Source organism: Siphateles boraxobius, unplaced genomic scaffold, assembly GCF_051911475.1.
Source record: "Siphateles boraxobius isolate OS27281-9 unplaced genomic scaffold, OSU_SipBor_1 5, whole genome shotgun sequence".
NCBI classification, from domain to species: Eukaryota; Metazoa; Chordata; class Actinopteri; order Cypriniformes; family Leuciscidae; genus Siphateles; species Siphateles boraxobius.
Genome location: NW_027509141.1, coordinates 31,735,358 through 31,760,167, shown reverse-complemented (window position 1 = coordinate 31,760,167; position 24,810 = coordinate 31,735,358). Strand labels below are relative to the sequence as shown.

Genomic DNA, 24,810 nt, shown 5'->3' with positions numbered 1-24,810 from the left:
TCCGGGAATCTCTTCTCAGTGGGAGCTGCTGTAAAAAAGGGAAATACTGTGCAATTCAAGAAGTCTCGTTGTTACATTCGTAACAAAAATGGAAATCTCAGAGGAATGGGAACACAAAGATCTGATGGATTGTATCAGCTGGATGTAGAGAGAAGTGTGCATTGTGCATCAAGTGCACTAACAGCAATCAGTTTGTGGCATCAGCGTCTGGCTCACAACACTAAATTGAAGGAACTAAAAAAACTGGTAAAAGGAGTGGACTTTCCTGAAGAGAAAGAAGTTTCTTTCTGTGAAGCATGTGTGGAAGGAAAGCTGTCAAGGAAGCCACATAAGCCAGTAGGTGAATTTCTTTCTAAACGAAAACGTCTCAGGTTACGACTGTAACCTATGTTCCCTGAGAACAGGGAACGAGACAATACGTCAACGACGCTATGGGGAACGCCTCAGGCGTGACAGGTGTCTGAAATCACTATCAAATCACGTCAATCATATTGACCGGCGACAGCCCGTGAATCATTAGCGTGAATGATTAACGTGCGACCTGGAAGTATAAAAGGGCGCCTTGCAAACATGACAAATCACCTTATCGTCTGAAGGGACTGTACGGTAGGCAAGCACCGCGGCATGGCAGGGAGACGTATTGTCTCGTTCCCTGTTCTCAGGGAACATAGGTTACAGTCGTAACCTGAGACGTTCCCTTTCGAAGGGAACTCAACAATACGTCAACGACGCTATGGGGAACGATATACCAACGCCGCCATGCTAAGGGGAGTGCATGCCAAGTGGCAGTGACAACTGTCAGAACCAGCAACTTCAAATGAAACGCTAGAACCACTCACCCTCAGGTCACACTGGGCTGTCAGTGACAGCATTCCCTACGGTCATAGCCCAAGCTACAGCCTCACAGAAAAACCTTCATAAACATGGTTAAATGAAAGGTCTACCTGGGCCGGCTCCGGGCCTGGAACCTCAGCTTCCAATTAGAAGGGGTCCCTTCTAGGGAATGTGGCTAGGGAACCCAAGGGAACCCCAGCCAGTCACTATTCAGGGGAACGTACTCACACCGAAATGCCACCAGGACGGCCTGACCTGGCGCCAGTACATAGACACTTAGTCAGGCCAAATCCTGTCTGTCTGAAGACAGAGCCTCTGGACAAATGCCTTAAGTAAGGCATCCAACCCGAGGGACTGCGAAGCTGGCAGTGAACCACTCGGCCCGGATCTCAGAGACGGGATATCCCGGAGAGTATGACTCAGCATAGTGCTTTTCGACCCTTGCTAGCGAGGGGAGTTTCTCTACTCGATCCACGGATCAACCCAGTGTCTGTGTTTCAAAACACTGAGGAGGCCTGTGAAGGCCTAAGGGCTGATCTAACTGGGAGGCCTCACGAGAGGCCTACGACCGTCTGACCAGACTCAGGAAGCCGCATGCTCATAGAGACCCTCGTGAGGGGAGCACAAGGCCTGCCTGGTAGGCAAACCAGGCTGTAGGCAGAAAAGGTTCCGGGAGGGAACCTTTAGCAGAGAATGAACACTTTAGCGAGCCAGGGCGCAAGCTCGCCTTCAGCAGCTGCCTATTAGGGCTAGCTGAAACTGATAGCAAGAGACCACTAGCTTCATAAACCCAGCACCACTAGGGAGCGTTACAGGGAGGCCCGGAGAGGCCTACTACCTGATCCTTTAGGGAGGCACGTGAGGCCTACTACCTGATAACCACAGTACGTGGGAACTCACCTTCAGGGAGGCCCGGTGAGGCCTGCTACCCTACGACCACAGTATGTGGGGAGCTCACCTTCAGGGAGGCCTGGAGAGGCCTACTACCTGGTAACCACAAACTGTGGGAACTCACCTTCAGGGAGGCCTGGTGAGGCCTACTACCTGACCGTTCTCAATCAAGGAGGCCTGGAGGAGCCTACTACCTGATAACCCCAGTATGTGAGATGCTCACCTTCAGAGAGGCCAAGAGAGGCCTACTACCTGATAACCACAGTACGTGGGAACTCCTCCTTCAGGGAGGCCCGGTGAGGCCTGCTACCTTACAACCACAGTATGTGGGGAGCTCACCTTCAGGGAGGCCTGGTGAGGCCTACTACCTGGTCACCACTATCTGTGGGAACTCACCTTCAGGGAGGCCTGGTGAGGCCTACTACCTGACCGTTCTCATTCAAGGAGGCCTGGAGGAGCCTACTACCTGATAATCACAGCATGTGGGAACTCACCTTCAGGGAGGCCTGGTGAGGCCTACTACCTGACAGCCAAAATATTTGGGAGCCCACATCCAGGGAGGCCCAGAGCGGCCTACTACCTGACAGCCACAAAATTTGGGAGCTCACATTCAGGGAGGCCCAGAGAGGCCTACTACCTGATAGCCAACGTAAGTGGGAATTCGCCTTCAGGGCGGCCGGGTGAGGCCTACTACCTGATAACCATCTTAAGTGGGAATTCACCTTCAGGGAGGCCTGAGTGGCCTACTACCTGCTAACTACTGGTAGCTTTGAGCCCTGAGTCCGGGTGAAAGTATAAGGTGGCCTGCTAAGGCCAGCCAGCTGGGGACTCGCCTATCAGGGAGGCCTGGTCGGGCCTACTAGCTAATAGCAAGTCATATTCTGCCATAAAGTACACTGTTGGAAACCATACTACACAGCATAATTCACTAATGGGCTTCCAGTAGCGCTATAAGGTATGTTCCACAATGTTGGGACTCACCTCCGAGGAGGCCTGTTTAAGGCCTACTACCCATCAGTGAGTCAACTGCCCGAACCACCAAGGCCAACCACGTAAAGTGAGCTGGCCTACAGTGCCCTCTGGGGGGCTGTCCAATCAAGGAGGCCTGCTGAGGCCTACTACCTAATGGCGCAGCCTTCGTTGGCAGAAAAACTGTTTACACAGCGCCTACAGCATCCTGGTGCCTAATCACATTGCCCATGGCAGTGTACTCCGCAAGAAAGCTAGCACCCTTAAAACAAGGGGAGTACAACATACGCCACTCTGCCTCAACGGAGGCCCCAGTTAGCCAGGGGCCTACCATCTATGCATGGGCGTCAGCTCAGGGCAATGCTCTGGCTTCAGGGGAGCGTACTTCGACCAAAGAAGAAGTGAAGCTTACTTCATACTCGACCCGAGCCATAGTGGTGCGAGGTGGGATAAAACAGAACTGGGAGTGAAGTGCTCAGACCTACCCTGTATCACAGGGGAATACTCACACCTCACCCTGAGGTTACCAGGGTGCGGGCCTGCCAGCGGCTCTAGGGGTGACAGAAATGTATCTGTGCCCAACCTAGGGGAGTGGGGCTTGAATGAAAGCCAACCACCTACAACCTAGCGCTCGAGCAGTAGCTCAGCGAGGTGAGTGAAGCCTAAACTGGCGGCCTAAATCTGTAGGCCAGTCCTGCATGGCAGGGTCGGGCAGGAAACCCAGTCTTCTTCGTGAAGCGAAAGACGGCCTAACCCTGCTCAATAAAGACATATATACCACGGAGGCCTGTTTGAGGCCTACCATGTCCTTACAAACCATCCTCAGCACCACGCTGCATTACTCTAGTCACCCCAGAATGCAGAGAAGGGGGCGGGCCTTGGCCTAACGACTCCCACGGGAGGAGGCTGTTTATACAGGGATGCTAGAAACCAACATTCACACAGTGAAGGGTCAGAGGAAGAAATGCTAAAATTTTTAGGAGAGCGCCTCTATTATCCCTGGCACAGCCTAGGCCAGCTACAGAGGCGGCCCTGGTAAGGGCCAGCCTGCAAGCATAGATCTATCTGAGGGCTCGGAGGAGCCACAGCCTTACTAAAGAATATAGTCTGTATTATTCCATACAAAGGGCTACAGAATCGCTCAGCCTAATGAAAACCCAAACAGAGTTCAAGGGGCGACATACTCAGGAAGAAGTCAAACGGACCTGTGGGCCGGACATAAGATCTATCTGAAGCTCTAGCGTCAGTCAACACTCTAAGTAAAACAATTTAAAGAGAGAGACCAACCACTCTACCCTGAGGTGGCTAGCAGCCCGAAGGCTAACACAGTTACCGTTCTGGCCACCTAACGGGGAACTTCAGGGCCCTGATAATCCAATAAAGTTCTCTTACCTTATTACCTTGACATGACCCCATGACTCTATACAGGGAACGAGGTCTGTAGAGAGATACATTTCGGAATTTTAATTCACAAAAATTTACTCTTGAAAAGACCAGACAGCTCACCTGCGGCGTGCGGAGTGAAGACTCGCCAGATAGTTCTTTATGAACCTGGGGTCCACCACTTTACATGCCTGAAAGAGGCGTTTCTACTAACCAAGCCTAGGCGGGCCATTGGAACATCGTTCTTATCATAGGCCCAGCGCCAGGCCTGATGTAATGAACGTCTGGGGAGTCAGAAGAGAGGGCTGGATTCTCTTTTTAATGAAGCCCTCCGGGGAGATTATCCATCAGCGACGCTGTATGCGCTTGTGCTGGATAACCTCCCTCAGATCCCTCTTCTAGCGGGAGTCACGCCTTTCCTGCGCCCTGTTCCTCCACAGAGGGGGCGCACGAGAGGCGACACTGGCTCTCTGGCCCTGTCTACGGTCCTCAGATCGTGAAGGGCCAGGCCCTCCCGCCTGCCTGGGCGTGGAACCGGATCTCAGCGGTATGTAGGTTTTTTCCTAAAAGCAGCTGAGCGCGCCTTCGCCTCCCTGAACTTCCCAAGCCCCGCCTCCACGGCGGGGCCAAAGAGTTCAGAGGGCGAAACCGACGAATCGAGGAGAAAGGCCTTCTCTTTCTCCTCAACGTCGGCCAGGTTTAACCAAAGCTGTCTCTCCGTGGCCACCATCGCCCGACTGATCGTGGCAGCAGTTTGTTTGGTGGCCCGGAGCGCAAGAGCCGTGGTTCGGCGCGGCTCAGTAACTGCCTTAGGGGACAACCCTGCCCCCTGGTCGAGATCCTGCAGCAGGTCGGCCCGGTATGCCTGCAGCACCGCCATGGTGTGCAGGGAAGCACCAGCCTGAACTGCTGCCGTGTATGCTCTGCCATTCAAACGCGCTGTTGTCTTTAGCGGTTTGGATGGCAGAGTTGGAGCTCTCAGTGTCGACGCCTGCCCAGACACGAGATAGTTTGCAAACGACTCGTCAAATGGGCTGCATCGACACATACCCATGCTCTGCGATCCCATCAACATCACCGAAATTAACCCGCTGATGTCAGTGAATACGGGCAGAGCATGGGCTCTTCCATGCCCTCTCGATCTCCGTGTGAAGATCAGGAAGGAATGGAAGGCTCACCTGAGCTGGTGGTGTATGGCCGGGGAGAAACCGATCGCCGAGCCTACCGCGAGCGGTCTCTCCTCTAGCGCGTTGCCATGGCAGCTACAGCCTGTTGGCGGCGCGCTCCACAACATCCACCAGACCTGCATACACGGGGCAGGGTGGCTGAGAGGGTTCAGGATCTACCTGATTATAAACCTCCTCAGCCATCTCCTGCTCGTCCTGAAGAGCAGCAACTGCAGGAAACCGTCGGTGAAAAATCCTCGTCATCGACCTGCAGTTCGCCCTCGTCAGCCGTCGAATCATCTGAGAGGTTTACAGCACTCTCAAGATGATCGACGAGCTCTATCTGGAAGCCCATGATGCAAGTCGCCGCTCTGCCTCGGCACGAGCGGGACCATGAGAACCAGACGTTGAACCCCCTTCACTCGAGAAGAGGGCCAGACGAGAGCGAGCGTTTTAAGAGAAAAACGCTCACAGTTCACACAGAGGATTCCCTCGAGAATCTCCCGTGCGCGCTCTTCTCCCAGGCAAGAAAAGCACACTCGTGTGCTGTACATTTAATTTTCTTACCGTTTCATTGAATAGCGTTTTCAAACAGACAGTCCCTGAAGACGATGAGATGATTTGTCATGTTTGCAAGGCGCCCTTTTATACTTCCAGGTCGCACGTTAATCATTCACGCTAATGATTCACGGGCTGTCGCCGGTCAATATGATTGACGTGATTTGATAGTGATTTCAGACACCTGTCACGCCTGAGGCGTTCCCCATAGCGTCGTTGACGTATTGTTGAGTTCCCTTCGAAAGGGAACTACAGTTGGTGCATAGTGACGTCTGTGGTCCGATGCAGACTGAGTCTATAGGTGGATCAAAGTACTTTGTGACTTTTATTGATTGATTATTCTAGATGTTGCAAAGTATACTTTATGAAACAAAAGAGTGAAGTTCTTTCCAGATTCAAGGAATTTGAGAAAACATTATCCAATGAGTGCGGGCAGAAGATAGCAAGACTGAGAACGGATAATGGTGGGGAATACACTTCAAAAGAATTTCAAGAATACTTGAAGATTCAAGGTATCCATCATGGGACCACTGTACCTCACACACCACAGCAAAATGGTGTTGCAGAAAGAAAGAACAGGACATTGATTGAAGCAGCGAGAACCATGCTCTCTCACGCTAAATTAACAAAGTCGCACTGGGCAGAGGCTGTAGCAACCGCAGCTTACACACAGAACAGACTTCCTACTTCTGTCCTGAAACAAGTGACGCCGTATCAGAGATGGTGCGACAAACAGCCAAATGTGAGTCACATGAAAGTGTTTGGTTGTGTAGCTTATGCACATGTCCCAGACACAGAAAGAAGAAAACTGGATAAGAAGGCTGTGAAGCTTCGTTTCGTGGGATATGCCAACAATGCCAAGGGCTATCGTTTGTACGATGAAGAAAAAAGGAGGATTCTGATTCGTCGGGATGTGATCTTCAATGAGTCCGATTTTGACCTGAAACAGGAAGTGGACATTTCTTGTGTGGAGAACGAAGTGGTCTTGAGAACTGACGAGAGAACATCAGTCGATGCAACTGTCGATGAAACTACTAGAGTAGGTGGCAGAATCAGAAAACCACCTAAGAGATATGGTTATGATGAGTTTGCTGATCTGGTAACTGTTGATCATTATGCTAGTGTTTGTTGTGTTGCAGAACCAAGTACTCTGAAAGAGGCAATGATGAGTTCTAACGCAAATGAGTGGCAGGAGGCGGCTGATTTGGAATATGAATCACTTCTTGAAAATAAAACGTGGGATTTGGTGGAATTACCAAAGGATCGGAAGGCCATAGGATCGAGATGGGTGTTTAAAGTTAAGCATCATAGTGATGGACGAGTGGAGAGATACAAGTGCAGACTTGTCGCTAAGGGTTACTCACAGAAGTATGGTGCTGACTACGATGAAACTTTTTCACCCGTGGTACGTTTTAGCTCAATTCGTACATTGCTGTCCTTCGCTGTCCAGAATAGCATGCATGTGCATCAGATGGATGTGGTAACCGCATTTCTAAATGGACACCTGGATGAGGAGATCTATATGGAGCAACCAGAGGGGTACATCAGACCAGGGGAGGAAAATTTGGTGTGTAAACTGAAGAAGTCAATATATGGACTGAAGCAATCTCCTCGCTGCTGGAGCAAAACTTTCACAGAGTTCATGAAGAACATTGGTTTCAATCAGAGTACATCAGACCCGTGTGCGTTCGTTAGATCTCGACAGGAGCTGGAGATATTAGCTGTGTATGTTGATGATCTAATTCTAATCACAGAGTCGATTGAAAGCATGGAAGAGTTGAAACTAGCTCTTAGCAAGCACTACAAGATGAAGGACATGAGAGAACTGTCCTATATCTTGGGAATCTCGGTCATCCAAGACAAAGAAAAAGGCTGTGTATTTCTTCATCAGAAGCATTACTTTGAAGCCATTCTTCAAAAGTATGGTATGCATGATGCAAATCCAGTTGCAACACCAGCTGATGCAAATGTAAAGCTAAAAAAGGATGATGGGGTCAGTAAGTCTGTGGATTCAAGTGCTTGCCCGTCTATGGTAGGTAGCCTACTATATGCTGCGATGGCCACACGACCTGACATAGCACAAGCTGTGAGCGTTGTATCAAAGTTCAATGCAAACCCAAGTGTGTCACATCTGACTGCAGTGAAGCGAATTCTACGATACTTGAAAGGAACACTGAATCTTGCACTCAAGTATAAGCGGTCAGAGTCTGGAGCGTTAGTTGGATTCTCAGATGCTGACTGGGCTGGAGACCAGGACGATCGTCGCTCTACAACTGGTAATGTGTTTTTCAGAATCAGAATCAGAATCAGAAAGAGCTTTATTGCCAAGTGTGCTTGCACACACAAGGAATTTGTTTTGGTACTGAGGCTTCCAGTGGACTATACAAATACAAATACAACATGAAACATGAAACATAATACTACAAATTTACTGGGTTTACTGGGTGGAGGAGCTGTGAGTTGGCTAAGTAAGAAACAGTCAACTGTTGCTCTTTCGACAGCGGAGGCTGAGTATGTTGCACTTAGTCAAGCAGCTTAGGAATGTGTCTGGCTTAGACGTCTTCTGAATGATCTTGGGATGGATGCTACTCCTGTGGTGATTCTGGAGGATAATCAAGGAGCCATTGCAATTGCAAAGAATCCAGTTGATCATTCAAGAACCAAGCACATTGACATTCGTTTCCATTACATTCGTGAATGTGTGCAGAATGGACAAATACAACTGAAATATTGTCCCACAGATGACATGAAGGCAGATATCTTTACCAAGCCATTGGTGAGACAGAAGTTTGAGTATTTCAGGAGTGAGATTGGACTTTGTTTCATTTAATTCTGTTTTAGTCTTATCTTGAATGGACTATACTGTTAACTATGTTACAGTGTCAGACTATTAACATGAAAAAAGGGAACTACAAATGTTTTTTTGTTAATATAATTTACTAAGAAAGGCTTAGACCAATTGTAAATTAAGTGGGAGTGTTGTAATATAGTAATTTGCCAATAGGTGTCACTGTTGTATTAAGTGAGTCACCACAGTTCTGTTTCTTCTTCTTCACTGTTTTTCTCTCTGTCGTTGTCAGTAATAAAAAAGCACGTGAAAATACAACAAGACCATTAAACGGTATTAAACAATTCACAATTCAAGTATAATTCCTATGCGACCAAAGGCATTCTTCAAACTGGCATCCCCTTAATACAAGTTATATATTTTTAATTATGAAGTTAAAACCGCCAATAGGTGGCGCCAAATTACCGTATTAATGTACGAGTCATAAAAGCATTCATTTAACTTATGTTCAAAATGGCAGATTCGTTCTGGAACTAAGCAACTAGGTAACTGAATCACAAATACGCATAACTCTTTCTGTGGCTTGTTTGGAAATATTGTCATTGGAGAAATCGAGCAAAAACAGAAAATATTTGGAATATTAGGCTATGTCTAAATGCGACATCACAATATTCACTCTTTGTTTACTGAACTGTTTTATAAAATCATTATCACATTTGCAATTGCGTCAATATTCTGGAAATATTTTTTTAATATCATATGTTATAATTATGAAAATAACTCATACTAGGGCATTTTTTTCCACCACATTTTGAATTTTGGGTGCAATATTAATTCTGCTGCCATTTTGATAACATCTAATAGATGTAACCTCTGATAACATCTAGCCTGCTTTAAGAGAAACATAAAACACGACAAAACATTAACAGTTTTCTATGTTGTTTTTTGTCATTGGAAAGAACAACATATTTGGCTTTAAAGCATGATTTAAAAAGAAATGTGGCAAATGTTATACAAAACATATGACATCATTACTTATCATTTGAATATTGACAACATTAAGCTAGATTTGAAAACATAATTGTGTATAAAGAGGCATGCTGTTTTGACCAATATTCTCGATTTAAAGATAGTCAAATTAACTATAACAAACAGGTTAAACAAGCCATAGCTTACTTTTAGACGTGGTGAATGAAGTTCGACTGTTCGAGGTTGTGATGGTCATCCGATATCCCTTGCCAGTTATTATGCGTACAGAAAATCTTCTTGTATGAATATAGTCAATTTCTAGTGTTTATATCCAAAAAGAAACGATGCTGGGAGATGTTTTTGTATTTAGCGCGCTCACCGCGATGTATGTTTTTTCTGGGCTTGTGCAGTGTCACGCAATCGCGCAGAATCTGATGACTGGCGTCAATGGTTCCGTTGCTTTCAGTTTGTTCATCAATTGATGTTGCGATGATAAATGTATATCAAGTCATTCTCAAGTCACACAGTTCAAGTCAAGTCAAGTCTCAAGTCATTGGATCTCAAGTCAAAGTCAAGTCGAGTCATTTTCTTAATTTAGTCAAGCAAGTCTCAAGTCCTTAAATTTGCGACTCGAGTCTGACTCGAGTCAAGTCATGTGACTCGACTTCCCCATCTCTGGTATCCTGACTCTCTTTTAATCATTCTTGGGGATTTTAACAAAGCAAATCTTTCCTGTGAACTACCAAATTACAGACAGCATGTTACATGTCCCAGCAGAGGCAGTAATATACTGGACCACTGTTACACCACAATAAAAAATGCGTATCACTCCGTCTCACGAGCAGCTTTGGGGCTCTCTGATCACTGTTTGGTTCATCTCATACCGACCTACAGGCAGAAACTGAAATCAGCTAAACCTGTAATAAGGACTGTAAAGAGATGGACTAATGAAGCAGAGCAGAATCTACAGGCCTGCTTTGATTGCACTGATTGGACTGTTTTTGAAGCTGCTACCAACGATCTGGATGAGCTCACAGATACTGTAACATCATATATTTCTGTGAGGATACATGCATTCCTACCAGGACATTCTTATCATTTACTAATGATAAACCATGGTTTACTGGGAAACTCAAACACCTTCGTCATGCCAAAGAGGATGCTTACAGAAGTGGGGATAAAATCTTGTATAACCAGGCCAGAAACGGACTGACCAAGGAGATCAGAGTTGCTAAAAGAAGCTACTCTGAAAAACTGAAAAAACAGTTTTCATCCAACGACCCATCCTCAGTCTGGAATGCCCTGAGGAACATCACCAACTACAAGTCACCATCCCCCCAATCTGTGGACAATCAACACCTGGCTGATGATTTAAAATCATTTTATTGCCGGTTTGAAAAGCCCTCATTCACACCACACACCGGCTCTGACCTGCACTTCACACATTCACCATCACCTCCTGCACTCCCATTACTCCCCCCTCCTGCCATCCAACCTGAGCTTAAGGTCTGTGTGGAGGACGTGAGCAGAGTCTTCAAAAAACAGAAGAATAGGAAAGCCTCAGGCCCAGACGGCATCTCATCTGCTTGTTTAAAAGCCTGCGCTGACCAACTGGCCCCGGTCTTCACGCAGATCTTCAATGGATCATTGGAGCAGTGTGAAGTTCCCTGGTGCTTCAAACGCTCCACTATCATTTCTGTCCCCAAAAAACCCAAAATCACTAGACTTAATGACTACAGACCTGTCGCTCTCACGTCTGTGGTCATGAAGTCGTTTGAAAGACTGGTGCTGGCCCACCTGAAGGACATCACTGGACCCCTGCTGGATCCCTTTCAGTTTGCTTACAGAGAAAACAGGTCTGTGGATGATGCAGTCAACATGGGACTGCATTATATCCTGCAACATCTCGACAGACCAGGGACTTATGCAAGGATCCTCTTTGTGGACTTCATTTTGGCTTTCAATACCATCATGCCTGGTCTTCTCACAGCCAAACTGACCCAGCTCTCCATGCCATCCTCGATCCGTCAGTGGATCACCAGCTTCCTGGCGGACCGGCAGCAGCGACGGCAGCAGCGAGTGACACTGGGGAAACTCACATCCAGGACTCTCACCACCAGCACTGGTGCCCCCCAAGGGTGCGTTCTCTCCCCACTGCTCTTCTCCCTGTACACTAATGACTGCACTTCTAAAGACCCTACAGTCAAGCTCCTGAAATTTGCAGACGACACCACTGTCATCGGTCTCATCCGAAACGGTGACGAGTCTGCTTACAGACTGGAGGTTGAACAGCTGGCTGTCTGGTGCAGTTATAACAACCTTGAGCTGAACACGCTCAAAACAGTGGAGATGATCGTGGACTTCAGGAGGAACAGCTCAGCACTCCCCCCACTCACCATCAATAACAGCACTGTGGAAGCAGTGGAGTCATTCAGGTTCCTGGGCACTTCCATCTCTCAGGACCTGAAGTGGGACAATCACATTGACTCCATTGTGAAAAAAGCCCAGCAGAGACTGTACTTCCTTCGCCAGCTGAGGAAGTTCAACTTGCCACAGGAGCTGCTGATTCAGTTCTACTCAGCCGTCATTAAGTCTGTCTCGGCACAGGAACAGTTTCTTCCCACAGGCCATTTCCCTCCTGAACAGTTAACACTCCTCCCAAGGCATATGCCTTAAGTGCAATACTCCCACTGTTTAGTGCAATACCCTACAACTCAGGTGATACTTATATGTAGATTTATTTAATTATAATATTCAAAACACTGTAAATATGTTCATAATCTGTAAATCTGAAAATGTCTATTCTGACTAAACCCAACTGATACTTTTATTCTCATATATTTATATTTTTATTTTTTATTCTTTTAATTTGTAGTATTATGTTTCTTGTTGTATTTGTATTTGTATATGTCCACTGGAAGCCTCAGTACCAAAACAAATTCCTTGTGTGTGCAAGCACACTTGGCAATAAAGCTCTTTCTGATTCTGATTCTGATTGATGGAGTTATGGATGACGAGCGTAGCTGAATGGAGAAGTTGTGATGAAGTGTTGGTTTGGCCGGGACCACAAGTAGCTCTGTCTTCGCAAGGTTTAGTTGAAGGTAGTGGTCCGTCATCCAGCCAGTAATGTCTGTTAGGCAGGTTGAGGATCGTCAGGCTGGAATGAGACTTGTTTTGTGATTGAAAAAGGTCTTCAACGTGTTAAAACATATAGGGGTCATTGAAGCCAATAGTTTACGGGGCCATTTCTTTGTTAAAGCCTTACTTTCCAGTTAGACTAAAGTTTAGCTATCCTTGAGAGAAAGAACGCATTATCTTGATGTTTTGAGAGGACTCTCCTGTTTATAGTTAGAGCCTGGCCAAATCCAACCTTGGAAAAACGGTGTGTCGGTGTGTGTGTTAGTCTTCTTGGTTACAGGTTAAGGAACCACTGGCATTATTGGAGATTGACTGAGTTGTTGTTCTGGGCATGCTGGCGCCCAGCAACCCAAATCTGCGACCTGGAAGGTCACGACGTGCCTAACTTCAGTTGCACAATCAATGGAGATATGCTCCAGTCTATCTGTATATGTGTGGAAAATTACTGTGTTTATCTATTTGTTAGCCAATCAGAATCATTAAACCTGTAAGCAATGACGTAGCTTAGACCTTGGAAATGGTATAACTGCTGTGATCTGTGTGACTGTAAGCGGGGCGGCCTACGAACTCCTGTGTGAGTATTGAAGCTGACTTCTGCTGATGAAACTGCAAACTATATTCAGTAAAACTATTCTTTAATTTATTATAATTCTGACTCTGGGTCTTCATTCTTAATATCTGGTTCTGGGTCTTTGACTGTATACCCCTTACAGGAGAGACGGAGTCGTTTGCACCTCATGACATGTCTTTACCATTTGCTTCACAGTGCATCTGCTTTCAACTACATACTGTTTATTTAGTGTTCTAATATGTAGTTATGCCATGTTTTGTCTCATCTGACAGCTTCTCAACAGAACTGAACGGTGGTGAACTTAACAGAGATATTAAAGTATTCTAATATACATTGAGGAGAATATGTTAATGTTCTTCTCCCCCTTGATCACCACCCATATGCCTCATCTTTTAGTTTCCTGTCGGTCGGATTCTGTGTTGGTATTCCACTCATGTTTAACAATGCTTTGCTCAGGGTATAAGAAGGAAAGGTAACTGTCGATCGAGGAGAAAGGCTTTAACCCCGTCACTCCCGCACACCGGTGCGTAACCTCATCTGAGAAATCTGAGAAAAAGGCTTTTACGGCCTCTTCTGCACAACAGTGCAATACAGTATGTTGTTCCATCTACTGTCTTTATATTTAAACATGTAACTTAATAAATAACCTTGCCTGCTTTAGAGACTTTGAGAATCTTTCCTTTTACTGATGATGTTGAAAGCCAAAGTGATTATATATTTCGTTATCTAAACGTTCAGATTAAATCCTACGTTTTCTTATCAGTTCTAAGAAAGACCTTTACCTTTAAAGAATAAGAGGTTAAAGAATAACAACAACTTTAATGGAGTCAGATTAATTATATTGGAGTCAGATAAATATTTGAATTATAGGCTACACGTCATCCTTCAACTGCCTTTTGTTCCGATTATTGGTTCAAAATAGCAGCGTAAGCTTCCAGCCTTACATCATTGATTTAAAAACTTTAAAACAATCATTAAAAACTTGGAAAAACAAAACTACTGTTGTAAGTATAAAAAGGATAATATGTTATGTATTTTGATATTGTGATATTTTTGATATTGTGAAGATTTTTTCTTCACCGGTAATGCTTTTAATTTATTCAGATTTTAAAATACACATTGGATAACCTAATGGGCCATATATAACTGAATGTGAACTTGTGTTCAATGAGAAGACTGCCATCATGTCACAGACATATAATCCCTGTGTTAGGCAGCAGAGGTCGCTCATATCTGACTCAAGTCCACAGTAATCAGATGCATGACTCACAGTCCTGTATGTAGTCTATACTGCAGGAAGATGTTAATTGTATAGGTGCTTTTTTTATTTAAGCAAAATAAACTGGAAAAAATGAAGGTATCATGAAAACATAAAATGGAGGGGGGACTCGTTTTACTCTTTACCTTGTGGTTGAGAGGTGAATTGTATGGACCTTTAATCATCAACCTACCATTTGCGGGACCTATTAGGGCAGTTGTTGTGGCCAAATGATATTCCCATGATATTCCCATGATATTCCCAGTTGTCGCCTAATGGTTAGAAAGTCAAACTTCTAACCCAAAGGTCATGGGTTTGAGTCTCAGTACCATTACCCACAACTGAGGTGCTGTTGAGCAAGACACCTAAGCCTCAATCGCTCCCTGTGTGTGCACTTGGATGGGCGAAATGCAGGGCATTTATTCAGATAAAAATCTTCAGGATTACTAGAAAGCTATGGTAGGTGAGTTTGATCGGGGTTAAAGTGAGCAGGAAAGTGGATATCGAGGGCCATAGTTGAGAACTTCTTACTGGATCATAATATTATACCATTATTTAATATATAATATATTAATATGCAAACAATTACTTTTTGGTCAATGTCTATTAAATATTCATTTAATAAATATTTTTGCTGCATGCAAAAATCTAATCAGCAAATCATTTTGATCAGTCATTGTCATTTATTATACAGTCATTTGACAAAAAAATGCAGACAAAATCCGTGGGGCTGATAATTTTGTGTAATTTCATGTTTATTGAATATTTTGTGTAATCTGAAGGTGCTGTTAGTTACATGTAATACATTTTACCAATATAAAACCAAAATCAGAATGTGAGGAAACCCACAGATTCTGGCTTGGCCTGCTGATGATCAGTATATGAATTTAACAAGCTATACTGAAAATATACTATCATTCTTTCTGGACAAGTCATTTTTCTCTTTAGAGTTGCAAGAAGTGAAGACATGAAACGGTTCATCCATGTTTTGTGGAGCACACAGAGGAAGTTAACAGAGATGTTGTTTCCACATGGCAGGAACTGTAGTTCACCTCTGTGAGAACGTCATCAGAACCTGCACAGATACATACTTTATTATTATTATTATTATTATATGTTTCTATCATGGAGCTCAGTTTTTTGCATAACTAAACCTGTACATTGTACTTACTGGCAAATTGGCAGAGACAGATGAATCCCATCGATCCAGACAGAAATAAACCAATACCAGTGAAAACCAGCACTACTAAAAGCCATGAGTCTGTCAAAAGAAAGAATAAGGCTTTAATCCATGTTTATATCTACATCAGATTTATTATGTTTTATTCAATTAATTAACATGCCACATCATATGATCATGAAAGGAGGAAATTTCAATGTTTTCGTTTTTACAAATGTTCCGAAAATCAGTTTTGTATTGTGTTCATTGTGTACCACGTTGTGAAATCATAATACAATAATAAAAAAAACTGATTTACATCATGATTTCAGACATCAGTGTTTCTAGATGATCTCACTGTCAGGAAAATAATTTAATATTTTAATAATTTAATATTTAATATATATCAAAAAAGCAAAAATACACTTACATGTTTCTGACTCTGTGGTGGTTTCAGACAGAGCAGAAGTTGGTGTGAAAACAGCTGATAGAATCAACAGTGAGTCAGAGTGGGATGAAATATGAGAGATATGAAACTATTAGGCTGCAGTGTGTAGTAAATGGGTTGCCAGAGGCAATGGTCTACTATACAGTTTAGCTGTAATTATACTGTGGCTATAACAATATTTGACTGCTAAATCCTGCGACTGACTAATCATAGTATGTTAAAGCTACGCAATAAACTAAAAAATAATAATTTTCACATTTTAAGTGATATAAAGTGAAATTAAAAAAAATAATACAGTAAAACATACAAGAATACAATATAAATATATATATATATATATATATATATATATATATATATATATATATATATATATATATATATATATATATATATATATATATATTTAAACTGGGCTGGTCCGAATCATTTAATGTGATAAACATTACAGGCATGTGATCATCATACAAAAGGTGTGTTCGACTTGACATCATAGTTCTGGGAGAGCGATTCGAAAGCACGCGGAGCTTCAAAAATATCCAATCGCCCCCTCACGGTTCTTTGATGTCATTCACAGATCGGTTTGGGCAGCGCCGCTTCATGTCGAACACACTTAAAAATTAAGGAAAACCTAACCACGCCCCTAACCCATTGCATTTATTATTATTTTACAAAAAATGATTTTATCAAATTTAAAAAGATATTATGTGCAGATTTTTTATTAAATAAATTTAAAATTTACATGCCACATCATATGATCATGAAAGGGGGAAATTTCAATGTTTTGTTTTTTACAGTTAGGCCTACCAGATACAATGGTCAATTATCCTACAGTTTAGCAAAATATACTTTATAAAAATATATGAAAGCTAAATCCTCCGACTGAAAAGATGTATAATTTAAGTTCATTTTATGAAGTATAGGCTACTTAAATTCAAGTAGGCTATATATTTTTAATCTCCAGAGCGTGCGCGTTTGTCCTCGGGGTTCCCCCTGCACATCAGGATTTCTGATCATATTGTAGCGACTGTCAATGGCTGTGTGGCTGTCAATCAGCTATGTGTAGCTGGGGGAATAAACAAGTTAATTGAACTCCGGCCTCTTGTGAGATGCTACACTGGTGTCAGAAGAAAAAATAAATATCGGACAAGTGATTAAAGTAGATCGAGGGTGCACCCTGCACTAATAGTTAGGGACCAGTTTATTTAGTTAAGTTAGCGTTAGCGAGACCGTGTCGCCACAGTGTGCGTGGGGAGATGAGTGACGGAGAAGGATCCCGAGCTACGGAATGGACGTTTGGCGACCTACAAAGGGAGCTGCGACGGCTGGAGGACAGCAGAGGCCATCTTAGGGGCACGATGGAAGCGATGGGTTCCGAGGCTGGCTTTAACAGAAGAGGGCACACAGGCTTCGCTACCCGTAAGCCGGAGGGGGGCGCAGACACCAACGTCACCTCGGGCGCGGGAAGCTCAGAAGTAAACAACAATGGCGGCGCCCAGTCCACAATAACAGCGGTAGCGGCTAGCTCTGTGAAAACCCCAAAGTACAACGGGAAGGTGAGCTGGGAAGCTTTTCATGCGCAATTCGAACTGCTTGCTAAATCACAGAACTGGTCGCAAGAGACTAAAGCGTTACAATTGGCAATGTGCCTTACGGACGAGGCTTTAGCATGCTTGCTACTCTTAGACGTAAATGACAGAGAGAACTATGTCGCAGTGGTGGGGGCTCTCCAGCCACGGATCAGGAATTTTACAGGAGCGGAGTTCCTCCGCAATGAACTGAATAACAGGTACAGAAGACATGGCGAGCCGCTACGGCAACTAGCCAGTGACATTGAGAGCCTTACCCGCAGAGCATAAAGCAGCATGCCCACGATGGTACAAAGTGAGTTAGCCCGCGACCGGTTCATGCAAGCCCTCTCACCGCCCGAACTGCGTGTGGATGTACAGCTGACACTCTCACGGTCCCTGCAGGAGGCGTTGGAGAGGGGGTCAGAGAGAGAGACGGCCCGCGCCTACGTCACAATGCCCACACAGGAACACAAAAGTCCCCAGGTCAGAGCAGCAGCGGAGGCTCAGCAAACACCAGCATGGGCAGTGGAGCTGACAGAGCTGGTGCGGGCAGCTTCCCTGGGCACTCAACAGCGCCCGGACCGCACTACGAGACTGTGCTGGGGCTGCGGAGAACCCGGTCACTTGGTACGCTCATGCCCGAAAGCAACCAGACACCGGGGAAACGACCTCGGGTATTGGGGGCAACGCGGACCACAAACCACAGCCCCCCACATACACCCTTAGGCATCGCAGGGCCGATGGCGATGGCGGTAGTGGGCCGGACTTCAATTGGGGACCTCTGCCACATTCCAGTCACTGTGGAGGGAGTAACGTGCGTGGCGCTGGTCGACACCGGCTCTACAGTGACATTAGTGCGGCCCAATGTGCTCTCCTGGCAAACTGTGTTGGAGCCAACAGCAGTCCACCTATGGACGGTGATAGGCGAATTGTCACCCATGAAAGGCAAAGGGACACTGACATTTGTGGTGGGGGGTAAAACAGTGCGGCACCCGGTGTGAGTGGCGTCAGTCCAGGACCCCTGCATTCTCGGACTGGACTTTTTGAAGAACACGGGCTGTCGGCTGGACCTGGCGGAGGCCACCCTGTGCTTTCCAGGGGAACGTCCGGTCAATATGGCTCCACCCCCCCTGGGCCTCAACCCCACGACACCCCAGGTAACCACTGTGTCCGCAAAATCCGCTGAAGCCAACAGCGACCCCGTTGTAGCGGCCGGGAGGCCCACACCTCGAGACCCCTGTAGCCCCCCACCCCCCCACTCAAAGCTGGGCAGAGGCACTTTACATGGAGTGGTGGCGTATTACAGTAAGACTTTTAATAAGCACGAACGCCGCTACTGTGTCACACGCAGAGAACTCCTTGCTGTGTTATCGTCAATTCAACATTTCAAATACTACCTCTGTGGGCTACCGTTCACCGTCAGGACGGACCACTCTGCCCTCCAGTGGCTCATGTCCTTTAAAGAGCCAGAGGGTCAAGTAGCACGTTGGATGGAGAAGCTACAGTCCTTTGACTTTAAAGTGGTGCATAGAGCAGGAGCCCGCCACTCCAACGCTGACGCCCTGTCCCGCAGACCCTGTGCAGAGGGAGGATGTCGCCATTGCGATCGGAAGGAGACACGAGACAGGGAGTTACAGGGTCAGGAGGCAGCCATCGTCAGCCGGGCCGCAGTGGCAGTGTGCTGCGAGCTCACGGAAATTTCAGCAACGCAGTGGAGAGAACAGGAGGAGGCCGATGTGGACATACAGCCAGTGCTCCAGTGGGTGGACATGCAGACACGGCCACCATGGGAGGAGGTGGCACCGCTCTCCACAGCGACAAAAGGGCTCTGGGGAAAGTTCCAGGCCCTGCGGCTCACGGATGGGGTGTTACAGCGGGCCTGGAAGGATCCAGCGACGGGAGAGCTGAGGTGGCAGTTGGTGGTCCCCAGGGCAGAGAGACTGACCGTGCTGAAGGCAGTGCATGGGGCCACGGGGACCGGTCACTTCGGGGTCACCAAAACTCTCCGTCGCCTACGACAGAGCTTTTACAGGGGGCAGTTCAGGAGGGACGTAGAGGACTTCTGCAGGCGGTGTGACAGCTGCACGGCAAAGAAGGGCCCCTCCGAACAGTCACACGCCCGGCTCCAACAGTTCTGTGTCGGTGCACCCATGGAAAGAGTTGGGGTGGACATAGTCGGCCCACTCCCGGTCACGAGAAGCGGGAACAGGTATGTGCTGTCAGTCATGGACTACTTCACCAAGTGGCCCGAGGCTTATGCCCTCCCCGACAAGGAGGCAGAGACAGTGGCTGAAGCCCTACTGGAGGGCATGGTCTGCCGTTTTGGGACGCCCCAAACCATACACAGTGACCAGGGGCGGAACTTTGAGTCACGAGTATTCGCCGACCTGTGTCACAGACTGGGCATACTGGGCAGTCTACAGTCTATACTGCATTGTGTCGAGGCATATCACACATCACAAGATATTTCTGAAAACCTACACCTAGTTCATTCAGCGAAAACTGCTTCTGCAACTTGTAAATAGAATCATCCACCTAAAAATAAACACGTGTGAGTGATAAACTGTGAACTGTTTATAGTATAAGTCTAGCTCAATGTGATAATGATTACGATAATGATGATTTAATAAATATTTTGGTAATTTTTGCTTTTGCTAAACAACAAAAACCATAGAACAAAGAACTTAAAACAACTGCAACAGAACAGCTGAGGAACATGCACATGTGACACTGTTCTTAGGGGTATAAAGTATACAATAATATACTTACACAAATAGACACGTAGATGCATTTTAAAATATTATAAATAAAAAATACAAAAGCACTGAAGTACAATTTTTTTGCCTCCCATCTCATTTTTTTCCATCACGTCCCACTATCCAAAGAAGTATTGATATGGCAAGTACAGCTCTACATATTTTTTCTGTAATTGTTAACTGAAATTTTTGCCTACATTTTATAAATGTAGTTAATACCTAAAACCAGTAGTTCTGACACATAATGGTAAAAATATTAAAGTCAAGAAAAAAATGTGCACACTATCCTAAAGCAGAGGAGAACTGGCACGATATGTGATAAAACTTGATTTAAATTTAAATTGTCACTTACTTTGAGGTTGAACCTCATGAAAGAGTGTAATGAGGAGGATGAGCAGAACCATGTCAGCATCATGAAAATAACATGACACAAAGACATGCACCACATCAAATGTATACATGAGGAAGTAGGAAGCAATGAAAAGAAAACTATAAAAACAAATGAAACGATATGTCTCTATAACATTAAACATGACACAGACTGTATAATGATCAGCAACGTCAAGGATCAAATCAAACAGATAAGAACACACAAAGATATTTTTCTGATACTAAACGGAAGGTCAGAATATGATGCATCTTAAAGTCTCATTATCATTTTCTTACAATCAAGTGTTGATGTCTTTCAAATCCATAGGACAGCAGTGTGGTTGAGCAGAGGAGCTACAAAGACAACTACAAGAACAGCTCTGTTGTCAGTCATTAATTTAAAAACTGTATAATTAAAAAATAGTACACGAAGAGAACGAATCGGTTACTAACGTAACCTCGGTTCCCTGAGAGGAGGGAACGAGTATTGCGTAAGTAGCTTACGCTATGGGAAAACTCCTTTTCTCGAGAATATTGAAGTCTTTATGTAAAACGCATTGCAGCTGCACAGCTGACAGCAATGAACGAAGGAAGCTCAGTCATTGGCTGTGCTGCGGCAACTTGCTCGAACCAATGACGGGGCGACTCTGAATGCGCGACCAATGAGCGCGCTTCGCGCCCGGGCGCGTCACAGCCCGCCAAGATGGGCGTGGCCAAGAGCTATTTATTGGGTGCCCCGTCATGAGAGTTCTTTAGGTTAAAACGACTGAAGCGAACTTACCAAGCACAAGCACGGCAGCTTACGCAATACTCGTTCCCTCCTCTCAGGGAACCGAGGTTACGTTAGTAACCGAGTCGTTCCCTTTCAATTCAATTCAATTCAATTCAAATTTATTTGTATAGCGCTTTTCACAATACACATTGTCTCAAAGCAGCTTTACAGAAAGTGCATTTCGGAAATGTACATAGAAAAATACAGTTAGTTAATCATGTATTAATTTATGGCATAACATATCGCCGGCTTTGAGTCGTCTCTTCACAGGCGTTGGGGCATTTAAAGTCTCCGTGAGAGGCTGGATAAAAACTGGAGCTGACGAACGCTATTTACCTCGGGACTAGCGTCCCGAGATAACAGCAGAAAGGCAGATGGGAAATAATTAGCATAGCTGATGTTCATAATGTTAATGCATTCGAACTGATTCAGCAGTAGTATTAAAGGTTAAGCATTAAGTGAATGCTTGGTTAAAGAGATGCGTCTTTAATCTAGTTTTAAACTGGGACAGCGAGTCTGAGTCTCGGACAATATCAGGAAGGCTATTCCAGAGTTTAGGAGCTAAATGCGAGAACGCCCTCCCTCCTTTAGTGGACTTAGATATCCTAGGAATGACCAGAAGCCTCGAATTTAGTGATCTTAAAGAGCGCGATGGATTGTATGGCGATAGAACGTCTGTTAAATAAACAGGAGCTAAACCATTTAGGGCTTTATAGGTCAGTAGGAATACTTTGTAATTGATACGTAACTTAATAGGTAACCAGTGTAGAGATGATAAAATAGGTGTCATATGATCATATTTTCTTGATCTAGTAAGAACTCTAGCGGCTGCATTTTGCACTAACTGTAGCTTGTTTATTGAGGATGCAGGACAACCAGCTAATAAAGCATTACAGTAATCCATTCTTGATGTCATGAATGCATGAACTAGCTTTTCTGCATCAGAAACAGATAGCATGTTACGTAGCTTAGCAATGTTTCTAAGGTGGAAAAAGGCTGTTCTTGTAATATATGAAATATGATTTTCGAAAGTCAAGTTGCGGTCTAGTATAACACCCAGGTCTTTCGAGAGGTCTCTCCTATTGCGTAAGTAGCTTACGCTATGGGAACACCATGCAAAACGCCGTGCGTGCTGAACTTCGCCTTATGATAGCCAGAGGCAGGTGCCTGAGCTGAAAAGCAAAGTTATCATCCAACTAGCCGGCAGAGGCAAGCTTTATATGTGGGAAAAATACAAAGCGGCTAGAAGGCGCTCAGTGTGACACAAGCACATACATAATCTAGATACGAACTCGTAGTTCAACTAGTATCATGCTGATAGTACATTGGAATGCAATGTCGGGACCTGTAGGTTGTAGAACCTGATAAATGTGGACGGTGAGGCCCAGCCTGCCGCCGCACAAATATCCTCGATCGGTATCCCGCTCGACCATGCCCAGGAAGAAGCCACACTCCTGGTGGAGTGTGCTTTGACTCCCCAGGGGCATTGAAGTCCCTTAGCTTCATAAGCCAGCGCTATAGCCTTAACTATCCAGTGAGAGATTCTCTGCTTTGAAACGGCGGAACCTTTCGTACGGCCGCCAAAGCATGCAAACAGTTGTTCTGTCTGTCTGAATAGGGCAGAACGCTCCAAATACACTCTGAGAGCCCTAACGGGGCAGAGTAGATTAGCATCGTGTTCGTCTGCTGGAGACGATAGCGCAGTTAGGGAGATAACCTGTGCTCTGAAGGGAGTGGTGAGCACTTTAGGAATATACCCATGTTTCGGTCTAAGGACGACCCTGCAGTCGTTAGGTCCGAATTCTAGGCAGGCAGCGCTTGTCGAAAGCGCGTGCAGGTCGCCCACTCTCTTGACCGAGGCGAGTGCCAGCAAGAGCGCAGTCTTGAGCGAGAGATGTTTAAGGTGCACGGTTCGGAGTGGTTCGAATGGGGGCCCTTTAAGAGCGTCTAGGACAGTAGCTAGGTCCCAGATCGGCACTGAGGGAGGGCGTGAAGGGTTCATCCTCCTAGAGCCCCTTAGGAAACGAATAATTAGGTCGTTTCTTCCCAATGGACGTTCCATTACAGGGTTGTGTGACGCTGTGATGGCCGCCACATATACTTTGAGCGTGGAGGGGGTACGGCCCGCCTCCAGAAGCCCATGGAGAAAAGCGAGTACGTTCATAATCTCGCATGTCTCAGGGTTCAGGCCCTTGGCATTACACCAGTCACTGAACACTTTCCATTTCTGGGCATATAAGGTTCTCGTGGAGGGCGCCCGCGCCTCAGCGATGGTTTTTAGCGCTCCGCTCGTGAGGTTCCTGGGAACCCGTTGAGGGGCCATGCATGAAGGGCCCACAGATCGGGGCGGGGATGAAATATCATCCCGCTGGCCTGACTGAGGAGGTCTGGCCTCAGTGGAATCGGCCGTGGTGCAGATTGCATTTGCATCAGATCTGGAAACCATGTTTGGTTCTTCCAGAGTGGGGCTATCAGAAGCACTGCGTTTTTCTCCTCTCTGACCCGACTGATGACCTGTGGCAGCATCGCGATCGGGGGAAAGGCATATAAGGGGCGGCTCGGCCAGCTCTGGGCGAGCGCGTCCGTGCTGTTCGTGAAGAAAAGAGAGCAGTGCGCGTTCTCCTTGGAGGCGAAGAGGTCGATCTCCGCTTTGCCAAAGGTTTTCCATAACCACTGAATCGTCAGCGGGTTGAGAGCCCATTCTCCTGGGAGAATCTTGTCTCTGGATAGCATGTCTGCCCCCTGGTTCAGGGCGCCTGGCACATGCGCTGCTCTCAGCGAGCGCAAGTTGTGCTGGGACCATAAAATGAGTCTCCTGGCCATTGAATGCATGGAGCTCGACCTGAGTCCACCCTGGCGATTTATGTACGACACTACGGTCATGTTGTCCGTTCGGACCAGGACGTGTTCGTTTTTTAAATGTGGAAGCAGGGCTCTGAGAGCCAAAGCGACCGCTTTCATCTCCAGACAGTTTATGTGTAGGCGCTTCTCCGGGTTTGACCAAAAGCCGGAGACAGGCCTGCCCTCGTAAAGGGCCCCCCAACCTTTTTTGGAGGCATCTGTCGTTATAATTTTTCTCCTTGTGTTCACACCCAGACTCACGCCTGACTGGTACCAGTCGGCGGCTTTCCAGTGCGTCAGGGCTTTTATACAGCCGTGGTTCGCTCTGATTAAAAAGTGGCCCGAACGCCACGCGTGAGTAGGGACGCG

General features: G+C 45.9%; 1 protein-coding gene and 2 long non-coding RNA genes across 4 annotated transcripts in view; all 3 read right to left on the bottom strand.

Annotated features, from left to right (window-relative positions):
* The window catches only part of LOC143711847 (uncharacterized), a 35,001-nt gene extending 14,127 nt beyond the window's left edge, over positions 1 to 20,874 (bottom strand). The window contains exon 1 of the mRNA XM_077203915.1: positions 20,812 to 20,874. Coding sequence (XP_077060030.1) covers positions 20,812 to 20,863 — 52 coding nt within the window. The 5' untranslated portion in view covers positions 20,864 to 20,874. The remainder of the gene's footprint in view (positions 1 to 20,811) is intronic.
* On the bottom strand, positions 5,341 to 5,815 carry LOC143712128 (uncharacterized). Its single transcript, XR_013195005.1, has 2 exons — positions 5,512 to 5,815; positions 5,341 to 5,473 (listed from the first exon to the last, which is right to left on the bottom strand). It is a non-coding gene; the product is annotated as an uncharacterized LOC143712128 (long non-coding RNA).
* On the bottom strand, positions 15,189 to 16,414 carry LOC143711850 (uncharacterized). Of its 2 annotated transcripts, XR_013194926.1 has the most exons (3): positions 16,115 to 16,414; positions 15,697 to 15,786; positions 15,189 to 15,600 (listed from the first exon to the last, which is right to left on the bottom strand). It is a non-coding gene; the product is annotated as an uncharacterized LOC143711850 (long non-coding RNA). The 2 variants fall into 2 exon arrangements; XR_013194925.1 differs by lacking the exon at positions 16,115 to 16,414 and having other exon boundaries at positions 15,697 to 16,065.
* Positions 20,875 to 24,810: the final 3,936 nt, after the last annotated feature.